Source organism: Phaenicophaeus curvirostris, chromosome 20, assembly GCF_032191515.1.
Source record: "Phaenicophaeus curvirostris isolate KB17595 chromosome 20, BPBGC_Pcur_1.0, whole genome shotgun sequence".
Lineage (NCBI taxonomy): Eukaryota > Metazoa > Chordata > Aves > Cuculiformes > Cuculidae > Phaenicophaeus > Phaenicophaeus curvirostris.
Genome location: NC_091411.1, coordinates 10,542,590 through 10,561,316, shown reverse-complemented (window position 1 = coordinate 10,561,316; position 18,727 = coordinate 10,542,590). Strand labels below are relative to the sequence as shown.

General features: G+C 41.7%; 1 protein-coding gene across 1 annotated transcript; it reads right to left on the bottom strand.

Moving 5' to 3' along the window:
- Positions 1-3,782: 3,782 nt before the first annotated feature.
- On the bottom strand, positions 3,783-18,434 carry LOC138729418 (centrosome-associated protein 350-like). Its single transcript, XM_069873644.1, has 17 exons — positions 18,332-18,434; positions 17,827-17,937; positions 17,370-17,482; positions 17,090-17,196; positions 16,383-16,528; positions 16,057-16,244; positions 15,363-15,450; positions 14,218-14,385; positions 13,938-14,125; positions 11,738-11,919; positions 11,075-11,187; positions 10,382-10,550; positions 6,929-9,792; positions 6,410-6,754; positions 5,573-5,710; positions 4,999-5,124; positions 3,783-4,704 (listed from the first exon to the last, which is right to left on the bottom strand). Exons 4-17 carry the CDS (start codon positions 17,184-17,186, stop codon positions 4,549-4,551), a joined length of 4,968 nt encoding a protein of 1,655 aa, XP_069729745.1. The 5' UTR covers positions 17,187-17,196; positions 17,370-17,482; positions 17,827-17,937; positions 18,332-18,434; the 3' UTR covers positions 3,783-4,548.
- Between the last annotated feature and the right edge of the window lie 293 nt (positions 18,435-18,727).

Genomic DNA, 18,727 nt, shown 5'->3' with positions numbered 1-18,727 from the left:
TCCAGTCCCACCCCCTGCCACGAGCAGGGACACGTCCCACTGGATCAGGGCTCAAAGCCCCGTCCCGCCTGGCCGGGAGCTCCTCCAGGGGTGGGGCAGCCACGGCTTCTCTGGGGAACCTCTGCCAGAGCCTCCCCGCCCTCGTCGTGAAGAAATTCCTCCTTGTGTCTACTCTAACTCTGCCCCTCTCCAGTTTATACCCGTTCCCCCTCATCCTATCCCCACAAGCCTTTGTAAACAGTCCCTCCCCAGCTTTCTTGTAGCCCCTCCAGGCACTGGAAGCTGCTCTAAGATCTCGGAGCCTTCTCTTCTCCAGGCTGAACAAGCCCAGCTCTCTCAGCCTGTCCTCGTACGGGAGGTTCTCCAGCCCTTAGATCATCCTTGTAGCCTCCTCTGGACCCGTTCCAACAGCTCCATCTCCTTCTTATGGTGAGGATGCCAGAAATGGACACGCTACTCCAGGTGGGGTGTCACAAGAGAGGAACAGAGGGGCAGAATCCCCTCCCTCCCTGCTGCCCACGCTGCTTTGGATGCAGCCCAGGGCATGGTTGGCCTTCTGGGCTGCGAGCACACATCGCTGGCTCTTATCGAGCTTCTCATCCACCAGCCCCCCGCAAGTCCTTCTCTGCAGGGCCGCTCTCAATCACATCGTCCCCCATCCTGTGCTGAAATCGGGGATTGCCCCGATCCAGGTGTAGGACTTTGCACTTGGCCGTGTTGAACCTCATGAGGTTCACCCAACTCCACTTCTCCAGCCTGTCCAGGTCCGTCTGGATAACGTCCCATTCTTTCCGGTGTGGCAACTGCAAACTTGCTGAGGGTGCACTTGATCTCGTCAATATCACTGATGATATTTGTCTCCAAAGAGAGCAAGGTAGAGTGGCTCCCTGCACCCCACAGCCCCTCACCCCATGTTGTCCCCCCCTGCCCTGGATGGGGGGTGCCCTTTCTTCCCCCTCCATTGCCCAAGTGTTACCAGTCCCTAACAGAGTAAATAAATCCTTTGCCACTGTTTTCAGAGCCCCATTTCCCTCACAGGGACTAAGGGAAAAAGTAAAGAGGTTAAAACAATAGATTGGTGGGTGATTTTGAGGGTCAATCTGCTGCAGGAACAGGAGTTTGATCTGGATAAGGAGATCAAGTGCCCCTTCCAGACAACACCAAATTGAGTGGGAATGTTGATTTGCTTGAGGGCAAGAATCCTAGAATGGTTTGGGTTGGAAGAGCCCATCCAGTTCCAATCCCCTGCCACTGGCAGGGACACCTCCTGCTGGATCAGGTTGCTCCAAGCCCCATCCAGTCAGCCCCATCTCAGCTGATATCCATTCCCTCTCATCCTATCACTACACCCCAGATACAAAGAGCTCACAAGAAGGTGTTAGAAACCCTGACCTTTCAATAGATTCAGAGTGACTGTGCACTAGTGATGGATTTTAGCACCTTTCATAGCCGTAGCCACAGGGTGAGTCTCCTTTGATTTGTAAATACAGGCTCAAGAATTTTCATTACATTAACAGAGGCAGAAAGCCAATGGAGAAAAACATCCCTGGAGGACAACTTCAGAGTTGAAAACTCAGATGATGAAAGACTGATGTCCCCAGAAAGGTAATTCTTGCTTCTGTTCCTCACAAATGCTTCTTTTAATCCTTAAAGAGCAAGTAGGAAACAAATGGGTCCAAATTCTCACTTCATGCCCAGCAGTGTAAATGCAGAGGGTAGATAGAACTTGTTTGTCGTTGTTTCTGGCCAGTGATCCACTGGCAGGACAAGGGTGAGGATCCCATATGCAGCAAAATCCTCTCCTCTGAGAAGAGAGTCCCAGATTGTGCCAGCTTTGCCTTTTCCTGATCTTTTTTTTGACCCGTAATACCTGAAGTTTGTCAGTCACACATCTTTTGCACCGATACCCACAGCTGTAAGTTACGTGGTTGCTTGTATCACACCCCAGGTGATGGGTTTCTGTCTCTATTTTCCCTGGGTACTATGAGCTACAAAATTAGATTATTACAATAACAGAGTCCAACCGCTTCAAAGAACTGAAAAATCTTGTGGCAGCTACTAATTAGGATTTTAAAAATCTGCAGTGCCTGAGATATTTTAGAGTGCATTTTATTCAGAAGAATTGTTAAGTATACAAAGATGAAAGAGATGGATTACAAGAAAATTAAATGTAGGGTTTAACTGAGAAATAATCATTTTCTATGAAAGATAATGACTCCTCCTGAGGCTAGTATCAAGATTTATTGACCCAGGAGGTTAATATTGATCAAAACCAAGGCAAACAAAATATTAGACCTTGAAGGAGAGTAATCTTGATGTTGAAGTCTTCCCACTGACAGAACAGGTCAATATATCTGGGTGCCAGAATCTAAGGTTTTGAACACAGAATGGTTGGGGATATTAAATATGTCTGACATGTTCTACGTATACACCTTTTATTCTCATCAGCAGTAGTTACTTTATAGCTCTGTCCTTCTGTATACAGCACCTTGCAAGGCTTCAGGCTTCACTCACAAACCTAATTGCAAATATAATGGTTATCTTCCTCCCATGTAACACAGAGCATAACAGAAGGCACCAGTCTGAAATAAAATGAGTCCTTCATCTAGTCATCCATATATATAATTGATATTTTTAATAGCTTTCATTCCAAACACAACAAGGATCCTGCTGCTGCTGCAAAAACATATTGACAATAAACTGAAAAACTGTACTGCTTCAATATATGGATTTGTCATCGTATCCAAGACTTTGTCTATAAATCCAGGAGGAAAAAAAAAACCAACAAACGATCAAGCTAAATTCTGCTATAAACTTACAGCAACAAAAGGTTATTCTTAGAACAAATAACTTATCTGGATTAATTAAACAATGAGGGTAAAAGTCAGAGGCTTAAGAAAATATACCACTAGGGACATGAATATAGTTTACAGGATAAGAGCAACAGTTAATGCGCTTGGGGCAGAAGTTGCCTTTTTATTTCTGTTCATATGGCAACTAGCAGGACAGGGCTTTTATTGTCCCCAGGAGCCGTCTGCAAAACAACAAAGCCACTCCCATTCACTAATGGGAACAGCAGTGTATACAATGTGATCCGAAATCAATTACGATTGCAGTAAAAATATAACTGATACAGAGGATTTATTTTGTTTAATCAGAAAATGAACAATTCAGTATGAAAACAGTAAAGCCATCAGTATTTAAAAACAGAGACATAAAATGTATTTCTGTTTTGCCCCACCACAAGCAGGCTGCAAATATTGTGATTTTAAATGCAAGTTTACATATAGTTTGAATTTAATTGTCCTGCTTTTCATTTTATTTGAAAGACACCCTGAATGAATGACATTTGAGTAAGTCATATCTATTTACATTCAATTATTCAATAATAAACAGTTTCTGAATTCCAGTAAGAAATATTTGCATATAGTGTTTATTTAAAAAAAAATAAACAATCAAAGAAAAATTTATCATTGGTCTTCTCTTAATGCAAACTAGGTGAGACCACAGCAGTTTACACAGTGAACAATTAGCATGCTTGGAAATGTTTATATTTCCTTGTTAAAGTACAAAATAATAGCATTATTATACTTTTGCCAGTTAAAATATATCCTTAGCACCCTATGTTTAGATGTAAGAATTCAGAGGGCTCATGTGGACTGCATAATAAATAACCTAATCACATACACATTCAATTTTCAGAAGCTGGGGGTACCGATAGAAGAGTGTCCCATTTAAAGTGCATTACATTAGTATTTGTTTCATTTACATGAAGCTGCAGAGATTAAAACTGCATGTCTGGCTCTAGAAGCTGCCAAGGCAAGATCATTCCATGCACCACATCTCTGAAGCCATCTCCAGGCTACTTTTAAACAGTTCCATGGCGTATTAAAAAAAGGTGCACAGTTACCTTTATAACCACTGAACCCAGTGGGGGAAGTTTCAGACTTGTTCCAATTAAAGCAATTTATTCCAAACTACAGAGGTTCACAGCGCAATTCAGTTTCTAGGAGATTTAATTCCACCTGCACGTTTACGTTTCAAAACAGTCGCCTATGATTTTGTGAGCATTATGTTCAAAGCAGGATTCACAGGTCATCATTCTCAACCTGAACATCGTAGCAAAGAATAGGATAATTTACACATAAATTGGTTTTGAAACCTATTTGAATAGACTTATATGGAATTTTGAAACATATTGTGCTTTTAAAATGTGTAAGCAAATAAAGTGCTATTTTGACTAAAACCAGACAAGAATAAAATTTCCACCCTTTAGATTCTGTGCAGCATCAGTCTAAGAAGATTGATCTTAATGAGCATTACCAAAGCATAAAACACACAGAGAAAAATTTGCACAAAATATTCTATCTGTTTAAGTCTCTGCTTGCATCCTTTCAGTGTAAACTTGAACATACAAATAAGGCCAAGGCCACCCTGCTATTTGGTACAAGTTCAGAGTTAAAATTCTTAAATGGTGCATTTCTCTACTAAAAAAAATAGAAATCAAAATATTAAAATTCCTTCATTAGGGCCTTCTAGGGAAAACTTTTAATCATGGGCTTTTCTCAGATAAATCTTATTAAGAATTCCAATTGTATCATGGATCAAACTATCAAATATATCTTCAGTCATTCTCATCTTCACAGTTAATTCATCATCATCATAGCATGTCCACCGAGATTCTTCTTTGCGGAGCTCTTGAATCTAAAATACAACATGGATATGAATTCTTACTTCAAGAATAAGAGCAGGATCAGTTCTGAAAGGCAGTAAGATGCTGTAGCTAATAGACAACTTTATTTATGCATTGCTGATTTAATTGATTTAATTTAAACCATTTAAGAACAGGAAATACCGGGGTATTATTGCAAGTGTCCTGAAAAGGAAGGCAAGAACTTGAAGTTCTGAAGTTATGTAAACAGGATTCTTGCAAAAGCATGAGAATTTCTAGTTTAAACCTTGGAAAGTGAACAAATCTTCACTTGGAAGTCTGCTTACCAGAACAAGGTCCACTCGGTCTCTCTTGTAGTTTCCATACTTGGTCATATTAAGGAATTTTCTTTTCATTTCTAAGTCATTCTTTTCCAGGTTCATTGTTTTAGTAATTTCACCCTGAACAAACTTCTACAAAATAAAAAAAAAAATGGCTGAAAGGAATTGTTCTCATAGGGATCCTGTCACTGTCAAGGCTGCAAATGAGCGATGAGTGCCAGTGCGAAGATCCAGTTTTAAACCTAGACACGTCCCACACTGTAGGAACTGATCTAGAACCATCTGATCAATACTGGCCAGCCAACAGATTTTAAACATAACATTACAGGCAAGGTAGTCAGGGAGAGTTAGCAGACCAATTTCCATTCCTCTACAGAGCTCCATACATTTAAAATATTTGGACTAGTTAGCTCAGTCTATATTTATTCAAGCATTTCAGAGCAATGCTGTGTTATTCTCTAATCACCTTGGTTACACTGCCATAATCCTCCCAAATTTCACATTTTTTGTCTTTTTGCTGTTGCAATATTCGTTCTCTTCAGACCCCTATTATTGTATACTTTCCCTTTCCTGAACATACCTTGACCTCACTGACATCCGTTCCTCTGCAAAGATGCCTGGAACAGTAAGATCCCAAGTTTTCTTTCATCCATGGAAATGTATTTGCATTTGCCCGATACTCTGCACGTAGCAACTCATGGGTCAAATCGAATATAACCTGTAACAACAACAACACAGTATCAGCCTAACGTGAATCTCTCACTGATACCCTTTGAAAATTTTCCATAGTACTTTTGAAGGATTTTAGGCTGGTGGCAGTAAAGATTTGCATCTCAGTGTAAAATATCACCTGCATCACTGGTGTTCCTATAGCTGATGTGTCACAACGACCATCACCTGAAGAGCACACAAACTTATCCTGCAGAAGGTAATGGACAGCACTATATGAAACCTCACTAATTATGGATGGCTTATAAATGAAGCTCTGATGGGAGCCTTTAACCCCCTTGCGTAGACAGAGGTCCACAAAACTCAGTAGTTTCAGGATGGTGAGGAACACAAAGATCTCTCCCAACTCAGCAGGACTACGAAGGTAGGAGGAGGCTTGGACTCTTTAGACTGCAGCTTTCCAAGAAGCTTGGATTTTTCTGAACAGACCCAAACCCCACACCAGACTTGATGTCCAGGATCTTAGGACTGAAGAGCTCAGCAGAAGGCTGGTATCACAGCAAGGACATCTATTCTAGTAGGATTATTTTTCAGTAGATCACCAGAAGGAATATTTTGCAATACCTCTTTCAGTGTTCTTTTCGCTATATTTAGTGTTAGCAGCAAGAATAATATCACGCACTAGCAAATATGAGTCAGCCTACAGAACACTAGAAAAGTTCAATAACAGTTAGTACTTTGAAAATACCTGGTCATACATCCTCTTGCTTTCTGTCTCCAAATCGTTCCCCAGGAGATTGTTACATTCAAGGTGCTTTGGCACGCTGATTCTTTTGAAATTGGAATATATATTTGCTGGGGTCCACAGTTGTTCCACAACACACGCAGACAGTTTCTTAACATATGAACTGCAGTGTGGTATCACAAGGGGGACTTCTACAGTTTTCTTCCAAGGAGCCGAGTGCCACTGATCCAATTTGTACAAGTACTGCTTTGGAGTTTGTTGTTTCACCAGCATGTGTTGGTCAGAAATAGGCTGCTCGAAGTCTTCAGAGCTCCCAAAAATGCCAGCATCGAGGATTTTTATAAGGAACTTTAGTAGAGAGAAAAAGAAAAGCCAGGTGACATACTCCATGTTTTTCCATAATTTTTAGGGGTATTGTGATTATTAGCAACAGATTAAGGTTACACTTAAAACCATCTTCTTAGATAGACCTAATTTCAGGTCTAACACTTAAGTAAACAAAAACTTTCTGTCTGGACTTACTGGCAAAGTGGCAGGAGAGGTCTCTGAAGATGAATGAAATATCTTGTCTGGTTTTGATCCATGTTTTCTTTTAATCTTCATGTATTCTTTAACTGTATCATCTACAAATTTAGTAACAATTCTTTCTGCTGCCGTGTGACAACCGTGAATGCTAAGGATATTGGAATTGCTCAGTAAAACATCAGAAATCTTTGCTGATTGTTCGAATAACAAAGCAATTGGATTTTCTTTGAGGAGAAACATTTTCTGATTGTTGTCTTGTCTTAGGCCTTTGCCATAATTCATCGTGTCTTTTTCAAAGGCATTTTTATATTTGTGTTGAGCTGCTGCAGAAAACGCAGTTAAAGTCTCAAATGGAAGGTTTTTACCAATTTCATTTGCAATATCATCAGCAAGTTTATTTCTTTTCTGATCCCCTACCAAACAACAAATATTTTTGCTTGTGTTTATCTCGCCTGTGTTCCCGGTCTCATTTTTCACTGGAAGCACATCTGCAAGCATCCTTTGTTCTAGTTGTGTCAGCTCTGTTTTTCCTTTATCTGATTCCAAACACCTGAAGTTATTTCGACAAAGGAATTCATTACATTTATACTGGTCAGAACGTGGATGTTTTTCCCCTTTTCCAGACAGCAAGGCAACATGTAGCCTAGACTGGTTTTCTTTCACTTCTGATCCTCCTGTGCTCTTAGGGTCTTCTGCTTTCTGCTCTGGAAGGCCTCCTCCCTGATTATCATATTCAGAATATTTGCAGTCTCCTTTGAAGGATTCATCATCATAGGTGTCAGAGTCTTCATCCCCAGTGTAAATGGAACCATTTTCATTGGCCTCCAACAGGTGGGAAATCTCATCAGGTCTGACAAAGATACCACAGTGCTGAGCACACTCAAAATACTTCACCCCTTTGTATGTTCCAGCATGATCACCTTCAGCTTTGTCAAGTGCAACACCAGCCCAATGGCCACTATCAAAGCAAGTTTGTCCTTTGAACATTAGGGTTCCTGGCTGGGTCTGCTTTACCAACACTCTGTCCCCAATTTTGAATGACAGTAATGGGTCATCACTGTCCTCCTCAGCTTTGGGCAGTGTTAGGCTTGGTTTGCAATGTTCCACTGTGAAGTCAGGACTTTTACTGGCCTGACTGGGAGAAATAGGACTTAACACAGGCAGAGACTCCAAATGCTGCAAAGGTGTCTCATGTTCTCCTTGTTGGTATTCTAATAAGCCTTCCTTTGCACTGGGAATACCTTTAACTAAAGACTGTTCTGAACAACTGCTGTCTAGAGTTGAAAAAGTATCAGTTGTCTCTCGATTGAGCAGGGGAAAACCTTCAGGCACATTGCCATGAAGTAATGGGGGTAACACATCCATTTTCAGTGATGTATCTTCATCCATATGCTGTCTGGTCTCCGAGACTATCATTTGTTCTGGTGGAGATGGGAAATCATCTGTACTGAAGGTAGAATCATCATTTTTCATTGCATCCGCACCTAAAGGGGGAGGAGGAAGATCTTCACTTGGAAATGACAAATCCTTTTTATTAGAGGATGGCAAGTCAGCACTTCCATAGGACAACACTTCATCAACAGGAGACAGTATTTCTAACAAAGTGTCCTCATCAGCTGGAGGGAGACCCTCATCACTAATAAGTGTATCATCTTCACCTCTGGAAGTGCCATTCTCAGCTTGAAACAATTGCTTTTTTGAGGGGACAGAAGAAAACTGTTCCCTCCTTTCTTCCTCCATGGCTTGCCTTTCAGTTGGGGAGTTACTTTGATTTCCTGTGGCCACCCTTTGCAAGGAGTCAAGTGAATTTGGTTCTGTATGGATGGCCTCAGAAATTCCTGGCACAGGTATGCTAGATGCAAGTCTCTCATTCAAAAGCTGTGCGTGATGATTTTTGCCTCCTGAAATTGGCAAGTTTCCTGAAAAGAAACATGCTAATAACTTGTTCTCTGTAGTCTCTTTGCTAGCTGGAAAAGAGACAGTGTTCCTAAGCTGGTCAGTAGCCAAATCTAGGTGTTTCAAAGAACCTGTCAGTGGAAACCCCATTATGTTTGTATTTTGATCCACAAATAAACTGTTTACTCTATCATCCTTTTCCACTCTGCTAGTTGTAGAACTAAGGTTCTGCTGTTCATAGTTCTTAAGGGAGTAAATATCATCACTGCATGAAGAGCTGGCAACTCCACCCTGCTTTGTGATGTCCTCTGAACAGGTTTTGTTTCTACTGTAGTTTCCTGAGGCATCCAGATGTGGCTCATCCCTTCGCTTTGCAGGGCTATCAGATTGGGAGTAATCTGCTGACTTCATTTTGAAGGCATTTGCTTTGTCTGATGGAATGAAAGAAAGGAAATTATCAGTGCAGCTGTGGTCTGAAACGGCTCCAGGGCATTTCTGGGAGAGTGGTGAAGTCTCACTGCTGTCATCTTTGGACACTTCATGTTCATTGGGTTTGCCACTAGGTAACATTTCCTTCCCAGTACCTATGGCTATTAACGTCTCTTTTGAAACATCACGAGGTGCATCACCATTGTCACAGACAAACTCTTCTGGGATACTGACATCTGTGTCCTCTTCATTTTTCAGCTGTAATACAGAGTCTGAAATGGAGCTTTCCGAGATGTCAATCCAAAGTGCAGATACCTTCTGAAATTCTGGGAGCAAAGAATCTGATGTGGTGCTTCTGCATCTCGGAGAGAAGTTGTTTGATTTGGGTGATAATTCAGTGGAAGCTAATCCCTCAGAAAATGTTTTTAAATTTAGCTCTTCAGAAGCTTCATGAGAAATACGGTCCAATTGCTTCAAACACCAACTATCATCCACCTGATGTGTCTTGTAAGGGACAGGCACTTCCCCTTCTTTAACTGGAACATTTAAAAGAAAATGTTAAGGAAATCAGATCTCAGAAATTATTTTATAGAACAGGTTGCTGACAGGTAACTTAGGATTCAAATCCAGTAATCCTCTGCTGAAGATTGCATTTAGAAGACAGTGGTGTTAAATACGCAGTCAAAATTAGGACTATTTTAATATACTAAAGGAAAAAATGTAGACATATCAAGTAAAGATGAGGAACTCTGTAAGGCAGCAAGAAATATGAACTGAGGATAAAACCTGGAAACAAAAATAACTCTAGCATATCCTGTTGAAGTCCATCTTCCACTGATCTATGTTCTTTTAAAAAAAAATCCTTAGATTATTTAAAAAAATGCCTCAAAAGAAAGTAAATTGTTGTTGACGCAATCAGAATAAGCTATGATGAAGCAGCATAATCATGTCTCATAAACCTTTGAGAGATCTCCACTATCTTGCCTCACAGTGATTTATACATTGGGTACAGTGAGCAAGACACTTGTGTAATAAATGAGATGATTGTCTCTCTTTTTGTCTGGATTAAAGTTTGATTGAAGTGGTTGAAACATATTGGACATAATAGCATTAAATATGATTTACCAGTTCCTTGAGGAGTATTTTCTGCGTGGCTCAGGCATAAGTTACACAAAGTAGAAAGCATCTCCAAGCCTTTCCCTGTGAACCTGCTGTCACATGAATTGATATCTTCATTGTCTTTAGGATCTGTCTCTGGGTTTGAAATAAATGCCTTTTCCTCCAGCACAGACTCCTAGAATGTAAACATTTAAGATGAAGAATTAATGCCTCAAGAGAAAAGGACTTTGCTGGTGGCAGACTGGCACAAAGAGTAGTTAAGGGATCAGAGATTACACTGTTCACACTAAGATATATGAGTGCACATGGACTTCTATGCATATAGACAGTTGGGGCTGTGTCACTGATGTCAGAAATAAGAAAGGGACTGGTCTCTATGGCTGCTATGGGCAAATAATAGTTTACTGCTCCAGGGACAGGTTCAGTTTTTTCTGGATCAGCACAGCTCTTACGCATGGGGGATGGATTAAACACATTGTCACCAGTTAAGAGAGAAAGTGGAAAGGACAGGAAAGTTGTGATAAACCAACGCATGCTAAAATTTAGTCTTTAGCTGAAGTGCATAGAATCACACAAGACCGATTTCTACTTGACATTCAGAACTGCTGAAGCAGTCTTGTGCTGACCCTGTCTTAAGGCAAATATAACCTGGGGCACCATTCCTGCAGGCAGAAATGAAATTACAGAGGTGATCCTTACCCAAAACGCACGCTTTCTGCCTTCTCTTGTAATGGTTGTGGAAACAGGCTCATGCATTCTAGTTGAGTTTGCTTGTTCCAGAGGTGATAAAAGGGCACCCTGAGCATTAAGCTCTGAAAGGTACAACATTAAGTTACAACATCTCCAAGGCTGCATTTTTTTGGCATGAATAACTTGACTGTAGCTTTTTGTTTAGCTTGGTCAGAAAAGGTTTATTTAAAGGTATTTGTAGTTTGAGCAACTTAGTTTTGCTCTACACATTCCTTGTCACACCAACAGAAACTGAAAGAACCAGTAACCGTATTTATCCAGTCATCACCTTACCGATCATCCAGTTTGCAGAAACTGCAAACCCCACTTCCAGAAGTGTCTACTCTCTCTCCATCCGTGCATAGCTGGTATTACAACAAGATAACTTACACCTTTGTTACACCTCTTTCTTGCTAATCCTGAACAGGTCCTAGTACCAAAACCATGTGGGAGGCAACCAAGGAACAGATCGACATCAGCATCACAATTAGCTAATTATCTTGACAGTCCTCTTCTGAAAGATCATTTGAACCACTCCAAAGAAAACTTGAGACTTCAGCATTTGCCCCAAGTCATGCACTTTGCCCAAGTGGTTGCAAACCGTTTGCTACAGAAACCTTCTTGATTGAGTACCTGGATTTTTGCAATCCTTCATCATAATGACCGAGCTTGTGGTTTGGCTGGCGGCACAACACACTTTCTTGGCCACTGTTTCAGATGCATCAGGACCTTGACCACCAAGGGACTGCTCCAAACCTGGGGACTCCTCTGCCTCTTTCTGGTATTGTGCCAGTGTTTTGTGCTCAGGAGAAAAACTGTGAACAGTTAGATAAGGAATTAATGATTGGAAGTTGGATTCATGTTCCCAAGTTAATCATGACAAATCTATTTGAAGTCAATAAAGATACAAATTAAATGCTTCTGATAGCACCTGCACGGTGCTCACATGCACATACATTTATAAAGCAGCAAATGAGCAAAGCCCAAAGCACTCTCAAAAATCTATTCATTTCTCCATTCCCCTCCCTCTCACTTGATATCGTGTTTTATACCATCAGATTTCTAATCTTCATAGACAAGAATAAAAGGAGACCAGAAGAAATCAGCACTAAAAGGCAAAAGTAGGGTCAAAAGCTGAACTTTTATCCTTCTCCATTTCTAATCAGTGATATTGTACCAGACTTAACAAATCTCAGTAGATTTTCCACTTTAAATATAGCATTGCAACTTCCTGGATATTTGGGACAGCAGATATTGATTGTGATGGTGATGTTGTGTTTTTGCAGTAAGGAGACTGTTTAGGAAGCATAATACAGCACAATTCATATTCACAGACTGTTCCATTAGTGGTACAAGTTCTAAAATATGCAGTTGAGTAAGTTATTTTGTCCAGGAAAAAAAAAAACAAACAGAAACTTCACGTGGGTTCTTCTGTTTTGGTTTCGTTGTTTGGGTTTTTTAACTGCAGTAATAAATAGTCAAACATATTCTTGAATAGATTAAAATTAGTGATACAAGAGTCTAGAAGCTAAATCCCTATTCAATTTTTTTAATGTGAGAAAACAGGAGTATTCAACACCACTAATGTGGGCCTCAAAATAATCATTTTAATTCAGAAGATCAACTCCCAAACCTTAGCTAAAAGCTTGCCTGTTTGTAATAACTAAAAGTTCTTGTATTCTTTGTTTCTAGTATTTAACATCCATTAGCAAAACCCCAAACCAACAGCTTTCTCCACATGTTGGTAATCTATTGTTTCAGCTTGCTCTCATTTTTAAAAGGTATTTCCCAGCCCTTTCCATCCCCGTACATCCCTGATTATTAACCGTGTTCCTGGGCAGTATAAAATACGAACACATCTGCACTGGTGGATTGAGGCGCAAATACCACTCTGCACTCTTACATAGGAGAGAGATCCATCACAATCACAGAGCCATGCAGCAGGCAGAGTCTGGGTGCACGACAAGTTCCTCCAGGCCCTGTCTGCTCTAGACCGACGCCAATATTCACTGTCCTCCTATGAGCAGGCTTGTCAGCAATAAGAAGTGAAAGCAGAGCCAAGAAACCTTTTAAAGATTTCTGTGACTTGTAATCAATAACACCATGAATTATAGATCAGTTCCATGCAGGGATTTATTTGAAAGCCTTTCCCTGTGGGAACTTAAGTAAATGCACAAACCTCACTTACCAGTCTGCTAAAGGTCTGGGGAACTGAATGAAAGGGTTTTTTTAATTCATATATAGATCTATATTTGGGTTTAACTGCATTTATTTTTTTTTCCTGAAGCAAACTAGATTTTTGTTCATCTGTGCTTTGGAAGGCTGCTGCTCTGAGCAGTGTGGGGTCCCCATCTGTACTGCTCAGTGGAAAGCACCCCCCCCCACACACCTTGCACAGAAGGGTACTTCATCTTTTTAAAGCATGGGAAAATCTGAGATAAACTGTTTCTTACTGATGTATTGAAGTGATGAATGTGTTCTACCTGAAGAATTTAGTAAGGACCTCCAGTTAGGGATCCAGATAATTTACTTAATACTCTTATTCTTAACAGCCTTACAATAAAATGCTCTCTGAGGAGCTTACTGTTTTGGATCTTAGATGGTTGGACATACAGAAGAGACAAAAAAACAGTGAAGGAGCATGCGTCAGAATGCTAAATGGTGATCTTGATGCATCAACTGCTTGAATACAGAGGTTTTCTAAACTTATTATAAAACTCCCTCTTGGGAGCATTTAAACCCCACACAATTATCTGACACATAACTAGTCCCATCTTCTAGACTGGATTTGTTCTTATCTTTCAGCTATCACTGTGGAAGAAGTTCTACTTACCCCTCCTCATATTTATCTCTTTGTTTATTCTTTAGCTGGACACAGCTCACTCTGCTCCCTGACAGATCAGACCTCTCTGGATGAGCTGCAGGCTCTGCTGAAGAGGAGGAGTGGTATAACTTCGGGCTAGAAGTAAGTCTCACTGCATTCAGCATTATTGCTTCTTCAGTTGTTGCATTATGTGTAAACTAAAAGGAAAAAGTAACAGATAAGGCTTCACCTGGGCTCTTCAGCTGTAGTGTCAGCTCAGACTTCAGTTATTACCCACTGAAAAACCCACCAAGACATCAAATGACTTAACCTCTTGATTCCCAGTCATATTATGCAGCTTTTCCTTGAGTTGTGCTGTTGAATGTTGCATCCTTAAAATGTCTCTTTGCTGCTTTAATAAAAGCTTTCTTTCTTGATGGGCTGCCCTATAGATGTTTTGCAGGTGTTGAATTTCTGCCTGTACAAAGCAGAAAAACAAAGGAGGGTACAAGAGCCAAGATAACAGAAAAGAGACCTACTTAACATGTTTAGTATTTCTTAACATATGGCAATGCTACCCACAAAACATCCTGAAAACTCAGTATACAGGGATAGTCCCTTTTTCTGTAACACATTCAGAGTTTTGGTTTTTGCTAACGCTGACTGGGGTCACCTGTGAAAACCAGTGATGGGTAAGGGCACATTTCACTGCTTGGGAGGCAAGAGACTCAGAGGAGAGACATTTGGAAAGGAATTATCTTCAGGTCATTCAAATCTAGAGGAAGCTTATAGAATCATAGAACGGTTTGAGTTGGAAGAGACCTTAAAGATCACCCAGTCCTACCCCCTGCCATGGGCAGGGACACCTCCCACTAAATCAGGGCTCCAAGCCTCATCCAGCCTGGCCTTGAACACCTCCAGGGATGGGGTAGCCACAACTTCTCTGGGCAACCTGGGCCAGGGCCTGTTCCAGTGCTTGTGGTTTTCACTGTTTGCAAAGGAATTCCTTGAAGTAAAGGAGAGGCTTGTACTGCATAAGGAGTAGAACAGAAATTTTCTGATTACCAATTGTAATTATGAGCCCAGCATTCCTCTCAGTAGCAGGGGAACAGAGTCTATAAAATTATCTGTCAGATTACTTTAATATATTTCAACATCCGAAGCATAAATCAGTGAAAACCTACATTATATGGCCTGCTTGTTATGACACAAATAGAAAAACCCACAGTAACAGTGGAGTAGTAAGAAATAAAAAAAGAATGTTTTCTTTCCTCTAAGATTTACAGGCTGCTAACTTTGGCACAAAAAAACCTCAACTGAAGGTAGGAAGCAAAGCAGAATAATGCATGTGAAATGACACAGGCGACTGTTTTAAAAAACAAACCCCACTTGCTTCAGCAGCTCCAGGCACCTCCCACTGTTTATGAGATCCAGCTCCTCTTGCTGCAGCATTACCTGCTCCTGTTTCAGCTCCGTTAGGATTTTGCACTGCTTTGCAGCCATGGCAGAGGCTCCCTCACTGTCTTGCAGGCTTTCTAAACACCTGGAGACCAGAGAAGGATGGGAATCACAATCAGATAATTAAATGCATTAAATGCTGTAAATTTAATGCTCTTCAGAAGACAATGCTAGGGACGGGAGCAAAGCTCCTCTGGAAGGAGCTGTAAAAGCAGCAGGAGCTACGGAAGGCTCTGCAGAAAGTGCTGCTAGACTTGCAGGATACATCACGACACTGGGACCACATTGCCTGGACCTCTCTTAGGCAACCAGTCTTCGATGAGCACTCAGTACCCAGCGCTGACTACTGAGGGACACCTTGCATGGGAGAGCTCATAGTGTCCCCAAGGATACCTCAGTCCAGTCAGCACTGAGGGACACCTTGCACCATGGGGGTCAAACTGCCCCAAATGACCTCAAGTTCAGGCTGCAAAAGGGAGCTCCTCTGTGCTCTGGAGAGGATAAAACTGTGCAGACTCCTCTCCCTCTGCTTCACCAGCACTTACTCCAAATGAGAAGGATTTTATATTTGCTCTCTTCCCCGGAGCTGGGACTGTTTTCCTTCCTTTGAGCAGGCAGTGACACCTAATGCTGAGGGACCTGCCCCTGTCAGATAGTCATATAGCATCCTGCCTGTGTGTCCCCTCCTCACCTTTTCTGGTGGCTCAGCCAGGCCAGCTCAGCCCTGGCTTTCTCCTGGAGAGCTTTTTTGCGGAGCTCGAGCAGGGCAGCCTGGTGTCGAGCTCGCAGCTCTTCTCCCCTCAGACACTGCTCTGCCATGGCCAAGCTGAAACAGCAGAAGGTGCTGGAGCCTCCATAGTGCTGTCCGACTTCGCTCCACTGGCAACAGAGCAGAGCATCATGTTTATCAGAGAAGTGCCATGCAGGCGATGAGTTTGACTTATGGACTAACAGCCAAAAGCACAACCCAAAAAAAACCACCCACCCACCCCCAGCTGGTACAAGAGCTGCTGTTACCTGGCTGTTGGAGCTGGCCTGTCCGCTGCTCTCTCCAGAGTCCTCCCCTACACAGGTCTCCTCATGGGGCAGGTTCACTGGTGGTGGCAACAGATTCAATATTTGATGGTCGTGCAATGGCTCCTGGTACTCTGCTGGCAGGGATACTAGGGAGAATATTTAAAGTCACCATAACCAAAGTATTTCTCTCTATCAGAAGGAAAAAGAGTCCCAGAATTGTCCCTACAACACATGAGTTCACATCCATTCCTGAATTCAAGGTGCCTTTGCAGAGATGTGGCAGCCAGGCCTGCACGCTACCCTCAATGGGTGCCTGAAGGAGTCATCCCACAGCAAGGGGTGAGCGCTAACCTTGCCTTCCAGTGAAATCATGGTAAAATCTGCAGAAAGTGCTGCTGGACTCCCCAAATCATGCAAAAAAGAGACCTATAAATAGGGTAAATAGCTCCCAACTCCCCAAATTATTTTCTGTAGGAGCATCAGGAGTACAAAGAGAGACTGCTACGGTTTAAATACGCATAACAGATGTAAGTATTAGGTCAAAATTTTCAAAATCTCTTTGGAAAAACAGTGAAAGTGGTGGTTCTGTGTTCCAGCCCCTGGATGCTGTGCTGTTTCTCATGCCATGCTATAAAGTATTGTTTGCCCAACACCACCAAATCCTCTAATTTAGTGATCACCTTCTTGAAGCATTGAGCAATATGAACCCCTTCCTCCCAGAGGTTTTCTTTCTCCCACTGTTTTGGTATCCACTGGGCTGCAATCTCTTTCCATCTTCAATGCAGATTGTTCCAGTGAATGCATCTCTTGATTGCTGGAGGTCAGGAAGAAGGGAAATATTTTCTTATTGCAGTCAGAAAGACCATCTCTATTCCTGGCTTTTATAGCGAAGTCAAAATAACAACAGAGTGCAAATGCTTTATTGCCCCAAGTCATTCACACAGCCAAACTATGGCTAAACCATCAGAGTGCCTTGGTTTTTATCACCTTCTGTACTTGCCAGCTGCATTGCCACTTTTGGATTGGTATCCTCTCCTCACTTGCTCTGCGTGGTCCAGTCTTGGCACAGACGGATCACTGCCTTTTGAGCTACCATATGCCTGCAAACACAGAAATTGCTCATAGACCCAAATGAGTCAATTGAAAGGCAGAACTCTTAAGCCTTCTTATCTCATCCTTTTGGGAAATCATTGTAGATAATGTTTTTCATATACCAACAGTTCCTAAAGAGCTGGATTAGCTAATGAGCTGGACGGTACTCACAGTGAAAAAAACTATGTGGGCATACAGAAGTGAGGCAGTATCAACAGCTCACAAACTGTTATGTACTTAGAGTTGCTTTCATGGGAATTAGAGTACTGTGTTCATCCTAAGGGCTTTAAAAAAAAAAAAAGCCATACTGGAGACGCTTCTGTACGAGTTGGTCAAACACATTCGAACTTACCTCTAAGTTGTGCTGAAGCAGGTCACTCAAAACCCTCTGACTTTCTTGAACCTCTTGGTTTACTTTCCCCCTCAGCACTAAAAGCTGCTGTTTCTGCTGGAGCTGATGGACCTGCATTAGGAAATTAATGCACTATAAATGATATTTTGAATCAAGTCACACTGTTCCTCAGAGCTGGAGGCCAAAGCACGCTCCCAAGAGAAGGCAGCATAGGTATCACGCAGTCAACTTCTGCTGCATTTGGAAGGCAGTACAAACGCTTACTTCAGCTACAGCACAGCAATACATTCTTGCCCACCTGTACTACCCTACAGCCTCCAAACAAGAGAATAAGGCTAGCACCACTTTTATAGCTACATAGGGTTTGTAAACCTGATGCAGAGTCAGCTGATGACAACTGATTATAACCTAAACACACACGAGGTCAGAGTTAGCAAGCACCTTTTTACTTGAGATAGCAGAACTTAACTCTCTCTTTGCTGGTTGGGTAGGTTACTTAATGTACCTTCAGTTTGTGAGACAGCAATAGCGAGGTTTGCCTCAAATTGTCTAGATGGCTTCTGTATTTCTTCTCCAGGTCTGTGTAGCTCTGGTCTCCCTCATCTGCAAAAGCTTAGGAAATAGGCAGTAACAATCACCAATTGTTAATTTAAAAAACCTGGGCTCTATTTAATAGGTGCCAGCTGAAGAAAGCATCAGTGTTAACCAGAGGGAAGAAGTGAAAGCAGATTCTTTCAGATTCCAGTTGTTGTCCTGAAAAATACATTTCTGCGCTGTCAAAGTCCTTTAGGATTTAAGCCTTTCTAAAGTGTTTTGCCAGCGGGACAGGCTTACTGGGCCACTGCTGAGGCCAGTACAACCTTGTAAGTAATCTAACAGTGTCACGTCTGCTCCTTAGTGT